Genomic DNA, 14,397 nt, shown 5'->3' on the forward strand with positions numbered 1-14,397 from the left:
TGGGATATTAAGGCCCAGGACCGGATGGGATCTATCCCAGGTTACTGAGGGAAGCGAGGGTCGAAATAGCTGGGGCCTTAACAGATATCTTTACAGCATCCTTGAGCATGGGTTAGGTCCCGGAGGACTGGAGAATTGCTAATGTTGTCCCTTTGTTTAAGAAAGGTAGCAGGGAAAATCCAGGGAATTATAGACCTGTGAGCTTGACGTCAGTGGTAGGCAAACTGTTGGAGAAGATACTGAGGGATAGGATCTATTCACATATGGAAGAAAATTGACTTATCAGTGATAGGCTGCATGGTTTTGTGCAGGGAAGGTCATGCTTACAAACCTAATAGAATTCTTTGAGGAAGTAACAAAGTTAATTGATGAGGGAAGGGCTGTAGATGTCGTATACATGGACTTTAGTAAGGCGTTTGATAAGGTTTCCCATGGCAGGTTGATGGAAAAAGTGAAGTCATATGGGATCAGGGTGTACTAGCTAGATGGATAAAGAACTGGCTGGGTAACAGGAGACAGAGAGTAGTGGGGGAAGGGAGTGTCTCAAAATGGAGAAGGGTGACTAGTGGTGTTCCACAGGGATCCGTGCTCGGACCACTGTTGTTTGTGATCTACATAAATGACCTGGAGAAAGGTATAGGTGGTCTGATTAGCAAGTTTGCAGATGATACAAAGATTGGTGGAGTTGCAGATAGCGAGGAGGACTGTCAGAGAATACAACAAAATATAGATAGATTGGAGAGTTGGGCAGAGAAATGGCCGATGGAGTTCAATCCAGGCAAATGCGAGGTGATGCATTTTGGAAGATCAAATTCAAGAGCGGACTATATGGTCAATGGAAGGGTCCTGGGGAAAATTGATGGACAGAGAGATATGGGAGTTCAGGTCCATTGTACCCTGAAGGTGGCAACGCAGGTTAATAGAGTGGTCAAGAAGGCATATAGCATGCTTGCCTTCATCGGACGGGGTATTGAGTACAAGAGTCGGCAGGTCATGTTACAGTTGTATAGGACTTTGGTTAGGCCACATTTGGTATACTGCGTGCAGTTCTGGTCGCCACATCACCAGAAGGATGTGGATGCTTTGGAGAGGGTGCAGAGGAGGTTCACCAGGATGTTGCCTGGTATGGAGGGGGCTAGCTATGAAGAAAGGTTGAGAAGATTAGGATTGTTTTCATTGGAAAGACGGAGGTTGAGGGGGGACCTGATTGAGGTCTCCAAAATCACGAGAGGTATGGACAGGGTAGATAGCAATAAGCTTTTTCCAAGAGTGGGGATATCAATTACAAGGGGTCACGATTTCAAAGTGAGAGGGGGAAAGTTTAAGGGAGATGTGCATGGAAAGTTTTTTACGCAGAGGATGGTGGGTGCCTGGAACGCTTTACCAGCGGAGGTGGTAGAGGCGGGCACGATAGCATCATTTAAGAGGCATCTAGACAGGTATATGAACGGGCGGGAACAGAGGGAAGTAGACCTTGGAAAATAGGAGACAGATTTAGATAAAGGATCTGGATTGGCGCAGGCTGGGAGGGCCGAAGGGCCTGTTCCTGTGCTGTAACTTTCTTTGTTCTTTGTTCTATTAAGGGTAAAGTAGTAGCATGGATAGAGGATTGGTTAATTAATAGAAAGTAAAGAGTGAGGATTAATGGGTGTTTCTCTGGTTGGTAATCAGTAGCTAGTGGTGTCCCTCAGGGATCCGTGTTGGGCCCACAATTGTTCACAATTTACATAGATGATTTGGAGTTGGGGACCAAGGGCAATGTGTCCAAGTTTGCAGATGACACTAAGATAAGTGGAAAAGCGAAAAGTGCAGAGGATACTGGAAGTCTGCAGAGGGATTTGGATAGGTTAAGTGAATGGACTAGGGTCTGGCAGATGGAAGACAATGTAGACAAATGTGAGGTTATCCATTTTGGTTGGAATAACAGAAAACAGGATTATTATTTAAATGATAAAATATTAAAGCATGCTGCTGTGCAGAGAGACCGGGGTGTGCTAGTGCATGAGTCACAGAAAGTTGGTTTACAGGTGCAACAGGTGATTAAGAAGGCAAATGGAATTTTGTCCTTCATTGCTAGAGGGATGGAGCTTAAGACTAGGGAGGTTATGCTGCAATTGTATAAGGTGTTAGTGAGGCCACACCTGGAGTATTGTGTTCAGTTTTGGTCTCCTTACTTGAGAAAGGACATACTGGCACTGGAGGGTGTGCAGAGGAGATTCATTAGATTAATCCCAGAGCTGAAGGGGTTGGATTACGAGGAGAGGTTGAGTAGACTGGGACTGTACTCGTTGGAATTTAGAAGGATGCGGGGGGATCTTATAGAAACATATAAAATTATGAAGGGAATAGATAGGAAAGATGCGGGCAGGTTGTTTCCACTGGCGGGTGAAAGCAGAACTAGGGGACATAGCTTCAAAATAAGGGGAAGTAGATTTAGGACTGAGTTTAAGAGGAACTTCTTCACCCAAAGGGTTGTGAATCTATGGAATTCCTTGCCCAGTGAAGCAGTTGAGGCTCCTTCATTAAATGTTTTTAAGGTAAAGATAGATAGTTTTTTGAAGAATAAAGGAATTAAGGGTTTTGGTGTTCGGGCCGGAAAGTGGAGCTGAGTCCACAAAAGATCAGCCATGATCTTATTGAATGGCGGGGAGGCTCGAGGGGCCAGATGGCCTACTCCTGCTCCTAGTTCTTATGTTCTTATGAAGATGACTGTCCTTCCGAGATTCCTGTTTGTGTACCAGTGTCTCCCCATCTTTATTCCACGGACCTTTTTTAAACGGGTCAACAAAGTTATCACGGGCTTTGTATGGGCGGGCAAGACCCCGCAAATGAAAAAGGGGAGCTGGGGAGATGGCAGGCTGGCGCTGCCAAACTTCAGTAACTATTATTGGGCAGCGAATATAGCCATGATCAGGAAGTGGGTGGTAGGAGAGGGTCGGCATGGGAACGTATGGAGGCGGCTTCATGTAAGGACACCAGCTTGGGGGCATTGATAACGGCGCCTCTGCCGTTCCTGCCGACACGGTACTCCACCAGTCCCGTGGTGGTGGCAGCCCAGAGAGTCTTGGGAAGCATGTGGGAGCAGAGCAATCATCAGTCTCGTCCCCAATCTGCAATAACCACCGGTTTGCCACTGGAAGGATGGACGGGGGGTTTCGGAGATGGCAGATAGCAGGAATTGAGAGGATGGGTATATGTTCATAGAAGGGAGCTTTGCTAGCTTGAGGGAGCTGGAGCAGAAATTTAGATTGTCGAGGGGAAACTAATTTAGGTACCTGCAGGTGCGGGACTTCCTACATAGGCAGGTCTCAACCTTCCCACTCCTACCACCAAGGGGGATTCAGGATAGGGTAGTTTCCAGAGTGGGGGGTTGGAGAAGGGAAGGTCTCCGACATCTATAAGGAGCTCATGGGGTCAGAGGACACGCAGACTAAGGAGCTGAAGCGCAAATGGGATGAGGAGCTGAAGCGCAAATGGGAAGAGGAGTTAGGAGGAGAGAGAGGATGGTGTCTGGGCGGATGCGTTGAGTAGAGTCAACGTGTCCACAACATGTGCCAGGCTCAGCCTGATACAGTTCAAGGTCGTTCACCTGGCTCATATGACAGTGGCCCGGATGAGCAGGTTCCTTGGTGTAGAAGACAGGTGTGCACCGGATCCGGAGGTGGGGACTTTCAGGGTGTCGGAAGATCCGGGAATCCAGGAGGAGAAAGAGGCAGGCGTTCTGGTCTTACTATTAGCTTGGAGGGTCTCAAAGCCCCCAAAGTCGGAGACCTGGCTTACTGACATGGCTAGCTTTCTCTGTTTGGAGAAAGTCAAATTTGCCTTGAGAAGCAACCGTTTGTCGGCTTCTTTGCAGAAAATTAATCATCAGCAGAAGGGGCGGTGGGGGGGGGCTTCATTTAGTTTAGAGTAGGGGGTTAATAACGGTTGGACCTGTAAGGGAGGAAGCTGGCTTTTTTGCACTTTGTTTATAGACTTAGATATATTTTTTATTTTGTTGTTGTAAAACCAAAAATACCTCAATAAAAAAGTAAGTGGTTAGAGGTCCACTGGATCACAGTGATCACCTCTCACGCTACCATCGTCAAACTGGGTCTCCCTTTTTCCACAGATGGCATGCCCGAAACCCTTGTTGTGGAAAACTGGGCTTCCTTCACCAGTCAGGAGTTTGTGGCATTCATTAAGGTCAACGAAATAAGGATGGCTCCTTGCCACCCGGTGACTAACGGTTTGGCCCATCTAGATGGTCAAGTGGAAGCACTGCGGGCAGATGTTGGGCTCACTGGACTCGAGATAGGCTTGGTTTTTGGTTGCCTACCAGACCACGCCACATGCAGTGATGGGAGGGAAACTGTCAGAGTTGCTAATGGGCCGTGGCACCTGATAATTTGTTCCCAGATATCGGGGCAAAGTACGCCGGGCTCAAGAGCAGCAGGGACGTTACCCTGCTCCACATCTTCTGCCCAGATGGTTTTCTCCAGGGGACGCTGCTTTCGTCCGGAATTTTGCCTTCTGTGCCTGCTGGCTTTCGGGGATTATTCTCCACTAGAGTGCTCCGGTCTCCTACCAGGTTCAGGTCAGAAGCTAGCAAATATGATGCCATTTGGATCACCTTCGAATGCACAGACCTTGGTCCGGTTTCTAACGTTGGGTGGATTCGGTCTCGCAGTCCGACAGGGCCACTGTGACACCGCGTGCTGGCCTTGCTATACATCTGCAGGACCTACTGATTCCGATATGGAGACATGTAGCCTTTCGCGGCCACCAAGGTGGACTCCACTGCACACCCGCCTCTACCATTATCTTGCCGTGGCGTTCCAGTAGAAAATGTCTCTCCCTGGCGTGATTTTTGCCATTGGATCCAATGCCATGGACAAATTATGTTCTGTTGGAGCTAAAGCCGAGACCGTCACCCCTCCTCTCCTTCTGTTTCCCTGACCGGCCGACACTCCCTTGGTTGGGTAGTGCCAAGTATACAGGGCTTTGTAATAAATCATTCTTGTTTCACTCAACTTGGTGTGGACTCTCCCTTCTTGCAGATACAAAACTTTCGACAAAGCCCCACGCAGGAGTGCGATCTAACGGAAAAGTTTCCAAGTGTTATTTGTGGCGGGATTTGCTGGGAATTTCTTCCCGGCTCTGTTGGCGAGTTCCCCACTGCTATCTAATCACACTTAATCACTTTTCTGGACCCTGCAGACAAGCCACAGTTGGGGCAGAATTTACTGGCTCTTCACGCCGGCTGGAAATTCCGGTCCCATGCCGCTGCACATGTTTCCCAGCGACAAGAGTGTGCAGTCAACAGGCAGTCCCGTTGACACCGGTAGATCCCGCTGGCGGGCCGCCTCCAATGTCAAAAAACACACGGCGGGGCAGTCGGTAAATCCCGTCCTCAGAAGTATTTTGACCACTGGGGAGCAGACCAGTTCCTCGGAGATCGGGTCACCACTATGAAAGGCTGCCCTAATCTCTGAGTGAGCTTGAGGGTTTCCCACAACTCCCACCCATGAATAATGTAATCCCCCATACACATGGGCATTACCCCACGCCCCCTCATGTGATGACACCCGCTATGGGGTCACTGAGGAACTCCACTTTTCAGGCCTTCTCATGCCCCCTTTCGCAGGACCCCAACCTTCCAGAGGCCCTTTCAAACCCATCCTTCATTCCACCTCCACACGATGTTCATGGGCATGGCCCCCCTCAGGCCATCTGGGCATCCTGGCACTTCTACTCTGGCACCCTGACAGTGCTCCTGCCAGTTTGGTAGTGCCACCTGGGCACCTTGTGCTAGTCACTGGCTGATGTGGAACAGAACCAGAAGCTGGTGGCACAGTCACTGGGTGATGTGGCGCAGTTCCAGACACGTGAGGTCCACTCCCTGTGCTCCATGGTCACAAGCATGCAGACCCTGATCAAGATGGTAGCGGACCTCCAGGACTGACAGCACCAGGTGGCGGGACAGCCTCCGGGGTTAGTTCCGTTCACCCCCCCCCCCCCCCCCCCCCCGCCATATAGAAGAATCTATTTTTGAATCTGTTGGTGCGTGTTCTCAGACTTTAGTATCCACTGCCCAATGGAAAAAGTTGGAAGAGTGAATAAGCAGGTGAGAGGGGTCTTTAATTATGTGGCCCGCTTTCCCAAAGCAGCGGGAGCTGTTGACAGAGTCAATTGTTGGGAGGCGGGTTTGTGTGATGGACTGGACAGTGTTCACAACTCTGTGGTTTCTTACGATCTTGGGTCGAGCAGCTATCATTCAAGGCTGTGATGTAGCCAGATAGGTGTTCTATGGTGTATCTGTAAAAGTTGATAAGAGTCAATGTGGACATGCTGAATTTCCTTAGTTTCCTGAGAAAGTATAGGTGCTGTTGTACTTTCTTGATGGTAGCGTCGACGTGGGTGGACCAGGACATCATTGGTGGTGTGCATACCTGGTAATTTGAAGCAGTCAACCATCTCCACCTCAGTCCTGTTAATGCAATCAAGGGTGTGTACAATAGTTTGCTTCCTGAAGTCAATTACTAGCTCGGTAGCATTGTGGATAGCACAATCGCTTCACAGCTCCAGGGTCCCAGGTTCGATTCCGGCTTGGGTCACTGTCTGTGTGGAGTCTGCACATCCTCCCCGTGTGTGCGTGGGTTTCCTCCGGGTGCTCCGGTTTCCTCCCACAGTCCAAAGATGTGCAGGTCAGGTGGATTGGCCATGATAAATTGCCCTTAGTGTCCAAAATTGCCCTTAGTGTTGGGTGGGGTTACTGGGTTATGGGGATAGGGTGGAGGTGTTGACCTTGGGTAGGGTGCTCTTTCCAAGAGCCGGTGCAGACTCGATGGGCCAAGTGGCCTCTTTCTGCACTGTAAATTCTATGATCTCGGAACATCGAGTGAGAGATCGTTGTCGTTACACCACTCCACTAGGTTCAACAAAAAGGGAATCCACTTTCTAAACAGCCAGCTTGTGTGCGACCACCAGATGAGGACCAGGACATATGTACATGCTTCCCAGGGAGTGTGCATGACAGCTATATCCTGGAGCAGTCGGACATCCCTTAGCTTTTCGAGGGCGCTGTGCTGGAGGTGCAGGGGGAGGAATATGTGGCTACCTCACCGCCCCGCCATTTCTCACCCTCCAGATTCTGTGTAACATCAATCCAGGGTGATGGAAGTACGTTGCGGATGGGTCACTGTTGAGGACAGGAAGGTGATAACCTGCAGAGAGCTGAGCACTGGAGCTTCTTGTTCAATGCCATAGTCTGACCCCTGCCTGTCTGCTGAGTGCTCGCTCACAACCATCACCTGCACTTGGTGTGCCGTTGGTGGTGGGCGGAGGGGGGGGGGGAGTAGGAATCCAGGACCGTCATATCCGGGGAGGCAGGGCATGAGTTAGCACAAACTCAGTTAGCACAAATTGCAGTAATCCTTCACAACCTTTCAATTCACTCACTAAATAATGATAATAAATTGATTGTTTTGTATGTTACAAGAGGTTGGACGAATGGTGAAATTAAAATTTCAGGCCAGTTTGCAGACATGACTAGTTAAGGTTCTAATCACTAAGTTACTGAAGCACACGAGGTAAAGTACTGTTTAGATCATAGATCATAGAATTGGGGCCTCACGGTAGCTTGGTGGTTAGCATCAATGCTTCACAGCTCCAGTGGTCCCAGGTTCGATTCCCGGCTGGGTCACTGTCTGTGTGGAGTCTGCACGTCCTCCCCGTGTGTGCGTGGGTTTCCTCCGGGTGCTCCGGTTTCCTCCCACAGTCCAAAGATGGGCGGGTTAGGTGGATTGGCCATGCTAAATTGCCCGTAGTATAAGGTTAATGGGGGGATTGTTGGGTTACGGGTATACGGGTTACGTGGGTTTAAGTAGGGTGATCATTGCTCGGCACAACATTGAGGGCCGAAGGGCCTGTTCTGTGCTGTACTGTTCTATGAAATTTACAGTGCAGAAGGAGGCCATTCGGCCCATCGCGTCTGAACCGGACCTTTAAAGAGCACCCTACTTAAGCCCACGCCTCCACTCTAGCCCCATAACCCAGAAACCTCACCTAACCTTTTGGACACTAAGGGGCAATTTAGCATGGCCAATCCACCTAACCCGCACAGAGAGTCATAGATGTTCACAGCATGAAAACAGGCCCTTCGGCCCACTTGTCTATGCCACCCAGTTTCTATCACTAAGCTAGTCCCACTTGCCCGCATTTGGCCCATATCCCTCTATACCCACCCTGCCCATGTAACTGTCTAACTGTTTTTTATCTTGCATAACCTTCTTCACTATCCACGATGCCACCAATCTTGGTGTCATCTGCAAACTTACTAATCATGCCTCCTACATTCTCATCCAAATCATTTATAGATAACAAATAATAGTGGACCCAGCACCGATCCCTGAGGTCACAGGCCTCCAGTTTGAAAAACCACCCTGCACAACCACCCTTTGGCTTTGGTCCCCAAGTCAATTTTGTATCCAATTTTGGATCACCCTGGATTCCGTGAGATTTAACCTATTGCAACAATGTACCATGTAGTACTTTGTCAAAGGCCTTGCTAAAATCCATGTGGACAACATCGACAGCACTGCCCTCATCTACCTACGACCATGGGCAGGTATTGTCAGACATTGTCGAATTATGCTGAGCACCAGAGCTCATCGCAGAGTTCTGCGATGGGTTGTCATCATCCTTCATCCCATGGGCCAGACCCGCTATTACTGCCAACCCAGGGATCGCACCCCTTAGTGAGGCAGTTTGAATCACAAAGGGGGTTTCAAAGGGCGGGGAGTGGCACAGGGAGGGTGTTTATGGGAGGGGGTGGGGGGCAGTGTGGGAGGGGATGTCAGTGCCCCTGGCCAATCCCTGCAGCAGGCTACCACAGTGTGGTACTGTACTGGAGGACCTCTCCTTAGCAATTCAAACACCTGAACCACATCTTCAGGATGCCGAAGCACCGCTCGATCACACCCCTGGTTGCTGCATGGGCTTGTAGCGGGTCTACATGTCCGTCTGTGGCCTCCGAATAAACCATCATCAACCATGACCACAGTGGATAACCCCTGTCGCCGAGAAACCAACCATTCTAGCCGGGGGAACGCTACAAAGAGATTGGGAACCGTCAAGTGTGCCAGGATGAAGGTATCATGCACACTGCCCAGGTACCAGGTGCATCTCATGGTCACACATCAGCTGCACATTCATCAAGTGGAACCCATTTCTGTTTGTGAAGACTGGACTGTCATCTGTAGGTGCTCAGACTATTTTTTAACTTGAAGCTAAACTGAAGTTTTAACACTTTCTTAGCTCACAAATGCAGAAAATGCTTAAATGTAAAACTATACCTTATTCCTAACACCCACACAATAAATATAAGCTACTTAAACTATCTCTATTTCCGAACTGATTTTGCTGCAGTTATTTTAATTTTACCGCAGTGATTTTAATTTTACCACAGTGATTTTAATTTTACCACAGTGATTTTAATTTTACAGCAGTGATTTTACCGCCGTGATTTAAATTTTACAGCAGTGATTTTGCAGCACTCTGGGATGTCGCGGAGATGCAACGCCTGTTTTATTTTTTGTTAAGCTGCTTTTGTAGAATCTGTTGGTTATACTGTGTCCCTTTGTCTCAATTAGATAAATCCGCTGGGCTGGAAGCTGGTATTGGCTCGACTTTGACTGTGATACTCACCCTTGCTCTGCTGGGTGTGTGCTTCTGGAAGAGAGGTAGATTACGCAATATCTAATATCTGTTCATTGCAACCATGTGCACCAACCAATTATCGTCTGTCTTCCACAAAACTAATTGTCTCAAACTATCTGCCATTGGATCCCTAAAGGCAGCAAATGATAGGGAATTATAAGCAAGGGGTACCACAGTGATTAGCACAGCTGCTTCACAGCGCCAGGTTCCCGGGTTCAATGCCGGCCTCGGGTAACTGTCTTTATGGAGTTTGTACTTTATCGCTGTGGCTGACATGGATTTCCTCCGGGTGCTCCGGTTTCCTCCCACAATCCAAAGATGTGCAAAGGTTGCCAATGCTAACTTGCCCCCTTGTGTCCAAAAGGTTAGGAGGGGTTACTGGGTTTGGGGGATAGGGTGGGTTGCTCTTTCAGAGAGTCAGTGCAGATTTGATGGCCCAAATGGCCGCCTTCTGCGCAGTAGGGATTCTTTGAAAAGGAGAATTAATTAATGGAAATGGCAAATATAATACATAATTCTTCAGGTACTGCCCTCTCCCTTTCAAACCTGCTGTCTTGACTAACCTCTTAAAATGTATAACCTTAACTCCATTGTACTTACAAACTACATCTCATTCTTCAAACTCTATTTGACCTTCAAAGATGCCCTGTGTTTGACATCTTTGGTCACACCATCTTCTTCCAATACCTTTCTTTTCTGACCAGCCAACATGGAATTTTCAGCAATGTCTTCTATTCCCCTCCCTGCACTGTTATTTAAGGAATCACATAATACTCCATTCTATTTTTCATCAACATGCTATCTCTGGGTAGCATTACCTGAAGCTACATGATCAGGTTATACTTGTATGCTGATGACACCCAGTTCTCCCTCACCTTGACCTCTCTCGATCCCTTCACTGCCTCTGTGTTTTCCAACTACTTGGTGAACCACCAGTCCTCAATTATTTTTATTTTTTATTTTTATTTTTTTTATAAATAATTTTTATTGAAATTTTTACAAAATACAAAATATAAACATCTTAACTCTATTAACGTACAACCGCGGTAACACCCCATAAACAATGCCCTCCAGCTTCAAGAGCAACTTCAAACAAAAGGAAGAAACAAAAACAAAGAAAAAGAGAAAAGAAAAAAAACAAACAAAGGAGAGAGATAGCACCCTCCACAAACCCTTGTGCACAGTTATCCCTCCCCCCAATCCTTACCCCCCCCCCCCCCCCCCCCCCCCGGGTTGCTGCTGCTGTCGGCCTGTTTCCCTACCGTTCCGCCAGGAAGTCCAGAAAGGGCTGCCACCGCCTGAAAAACCCCTGTACTGATCCCCTCAGGGCAAATTTCACCCTCTCCAATCTAATGATCCCGCCATATCAGATATCCAGGCCTCCACGCTTGGGGGCGTCGCATCCTTCCATTGGAGCAAGATCCTCCGCCGGGCTACTAGGGACGCAAAGGCCAGGACCCTGGCCTCTATCGCCTCCTGCACTCCCGGCTCCACTGCAACCCCAAAAATTGCGAGTCCCCAGCCTGGCTCGACCCTGGATCCCACCACCCTCGACACCGTCTTTGCTACCCCCTTCCAAAACTCCCCCAACGCTGGGCACGCCCAAAACATATGGGCGTGGTTCGCTGGGCTCCCCGAGCACCTAGCACACCTGTCCTCGCCCCCGAAAAACCTACTCATCCTTGTCCCAGTCATGTGCCAGCTATGCAGCACCTTGACCTGTATGAGGCTAAGCCTCGCACAGGAAGAGGAGGAATTCACTCTCTCCAGGGCATCCGCCCACGTCCCCTCCTCAATCTCCTCCCCCAGCTCCTCTTCCCACTTCCGCTTCAGTTCCTCCACCGAGGCCTCGTCTACCTCCTGCATTACCCGGTATATGTCCGAGATCCTCCCTCCTCCGACCCACACCCCCGAGAGCACCCTATCCCGCACGCCTCGTGGGGGCAGCAAGGGGAACCCCTCCACCTGCTGCCTGGCAAACGCCCTCACCGGGATGTACCTAAACATGTTCCCCGGGGGGAGCCCAAACTTCCCCTCTAACTCCCCCAAGCTCGCGAACCTCCCCTCCACAAACAGGTCCCTCAACCTCCTAACCCCTGCCCTGTGCCAGCCCAGAAATCCGCCATCAATGCTCCCTGGGGCGAACTGATGGTTCCCCCGTATCGGGGCCTCCATCGAGCCCCCCATTTCTCCCCTGTGCCGTCTCCATTGCCCCCAAATTTTGAGGGTAGCCGCCACCACCGGGCTCGTGGTATACCTTGTTGGAGGGAGCGGCAACGGCGCCGTTACTAGCGCTTCCAGGCTCGTGCCCACACAAGACGCCCCCTCCATCCTCTTCCACGCTGCCCCCTCCTCGTCCATTACCCACTTACGCACCATCGCTGCGTTGGCCGCCCAGTAGTACCCACAGAAGTTGGGCAACGCCAGCCCCCCCCTATCCCTGCCTCGTTCCAGGAACACTCTTCGAACCCTTGGAGTCCCATGCGCCCACACAAAACCCGTGATACTGCTGTTGACCCTCCTGAAAATGGCCTTTGGGATAAAGATGGGGAGGCACTGGAACAAGAACAAAAACCTCGGGAGCACCGTCATCTTAACGGACTGCACCCTCCCCGCCAGTGACAGCGGTAACATATCCCACCTCTTAAACTCCTCCTCCATCTGCTCCACCGACCTTGTGAGGTTGAGCTTGTGCAGGGCCCCCCAACTCCCAGCCACCTGGACCCCTAGGTACCTGAAGCTCTTCCCTGCCTGCTTCAGTGGGAGCCTACCAATCCCCTCCTCCTGATCCCCCGGATGCACCACAAACACCTCACTCTTGCCCAGGTTCAACTTAAACCCCGAGAAACCCCCGAATTCCCCAAGGATCCTCATCACCTCCGGCATCCCCCCCACCGGGTCCACCACATACATCAGCAGGTCGTCCGTGTACAGTGACACTCGATGCTCCTCCCCACCCCGCACCAGGCCCCTCCAGTTCCCTGACTCCCTCAATGCCATGGCCAGGGGCTCAATTGCCAACGCAAAGAGCAAGGGGGACAGGGGGCACCCCTGCCTCGTCCCCCGATGCAGCCGAAAGTACTCCGACCTCCTCCTATTCGTGGCTACACTTGCCATCGGGGCTTCGTAGAGCAGCCTCACCCACCGAATAAACCCCTCCCCAAACCCAAATCTCTCCAACACCTCCCACAAGTACTCCCACTCCACCCTATCGAAGGCCTTCTCCGCGTCCAACGCCACCACTATCTCCGCCTCCCCTTCCACCGCCGGCATCATAATGACATTGAGGAGTCTTCGCACATTTGTGTTCAGCTGCCTTCCCTTCACAAACCCCGTCTGGTCCTCATGTATGACCCCCGGCACACAATCCTCTATTCTAGTGGCCAGGATCTTTGCCAGCAGCTTGGCATCGGCGTTCAGCAACGAAATCAGCCTATATGATCCACACTGCAGAGGGTCCTTGTCCCGCTTCAGGATCAAGGAAATCAGCACCCGCGACATAGTTGGGGGCAAAGCCCCCCCCTCCCATGCCTCGTTAAAGGTCCGAACCAACAGGGGGCCCAACAGGTCCAAATACTTTTTATAAAATTCCGCCGGAAACCCGTCCGGCCCCGGCACCTTCCCCGACTGCATTCTCCCTATCCCTTTGCCAACCTCCTCCAACTCGATCGGTGCCCCTAGTCCCTCCACCCGCTCCTCTTCCACCCTCGGGAAACGCAACCTGTCCAGGAAGCGCCCCATTCCACCCTCCCCCACCGGGGACTCAGAGCGGTACAGTTCCCCATAAAAGTCCCTGAAGACCCCATTGACCTCTACCCCCCTCCGCACCACCTTCCCAGCGCTCACTCCCCCAATCTCCCTGGCCGCGTCTCGCTTCCGGAGCTGGTGCGCCAGCATCCTGCTCACCTTCTCCCCGTGTTCATGCACCGCCCCCTGTGCTTTCCTCCACTGGGCTTCCGCCTTTCTGTTCATCAGTAGGTCAAATCTGGCCTGTAGGCTACGCCCCTCCCCCAGCAATCCCTCCTCCGGGGCCTCCGCATATCTCCTATCCACCTGCACCATCTCCCCTATCAGTCTTTCCCTTTCCCTCTGCTCCCCCCTCTCCTTATGGGCTCGGATGGAGATCAATTCCCCCCTCGTCACCGTCTTCAATGCCTCCCAGACCGTCCCCATCCGAACCTCCCCGTTATCATTGGCCTCGAGGTATCTCTCAATACACCCCCGGACCCTCCCGGCCACCTCCTCCTCTGCCAGCAGCCCCACCTCCATGCGCCAAAGCGGACGTTGGTCCCTCTCTTCCCCCAGCCCGAGGTCCATCCAGTGTGGGGCATGGTCCGAAATGGCAATGGCGGAGTATTCCACTTCCTCCACCCTCGGCACCAGCCCCCTGCTCAGGACAAAAAAGTCAATCCTCGAGTAGGCCTTATGTACATGGGAGAAAAACGAGTATTCCCTGGCCCTTGGCCTCTCAAACCTCCAAGGGTCCACCCCCCCCATCTGGTCCATAAATCCCCTCAGCACCTTAGCCGCCGCCGACCTCCTACCCGTCCGGGACTTGGATCGATCCAATGGGGGAACCAGCACAGTGTTAAAGTCTCCCCCCATGATCAGGCCCCCCACCTCCAGGTCCGGAATGCGGCCCAGCATACTCCGCATGAACCCCGCATCGTCCCAATTTGGGGCATAGACATTCACCAA

General features: G+C 51.2%; 1 protein-coding gene across 4 annotated transcripts in view; it reads left to right on the forward strand.

Annotated features, from left to right (window-relative positions):
- LOC119954503 overlaps positions 1 to 14,397 on the forward strand; it is a 182,244-nt gene that overhangs the window by 86,003 nt on the left and 81,844 nt on the right. For all 4 annotated transcript variants that reach the window (XM_038779790.1, XM_038779791.1, XM_038779794.1 and 1 more), the window contains one exon: positions 9,633 to 9,722. In XM_038779790.1, the coding sequence (XP_038635718.1) occupies positions 9,633 to 9,722 (90 nt within the window). The remainder of the gene's footprint in view (positions 1 to 9,632; positions 9,723 to 14,397) is intronic.

Source organism: Scyliorhinus canicula, chromosome 19 (genome assembly GCF_902713615.1).
Source record: "Scyliorhinus canicula chromosome 19, sScyCan1.1, whole genome shotgun sequence".
NCBI classification, from domain to species: domain Eukaryota; kingdom Metazoa; phylum Chordata; class Chondrichthyes; order Carcharhiniformes; family Scyliorhinidae; genus Scyliorhinus; species Scyliorhinus canicula.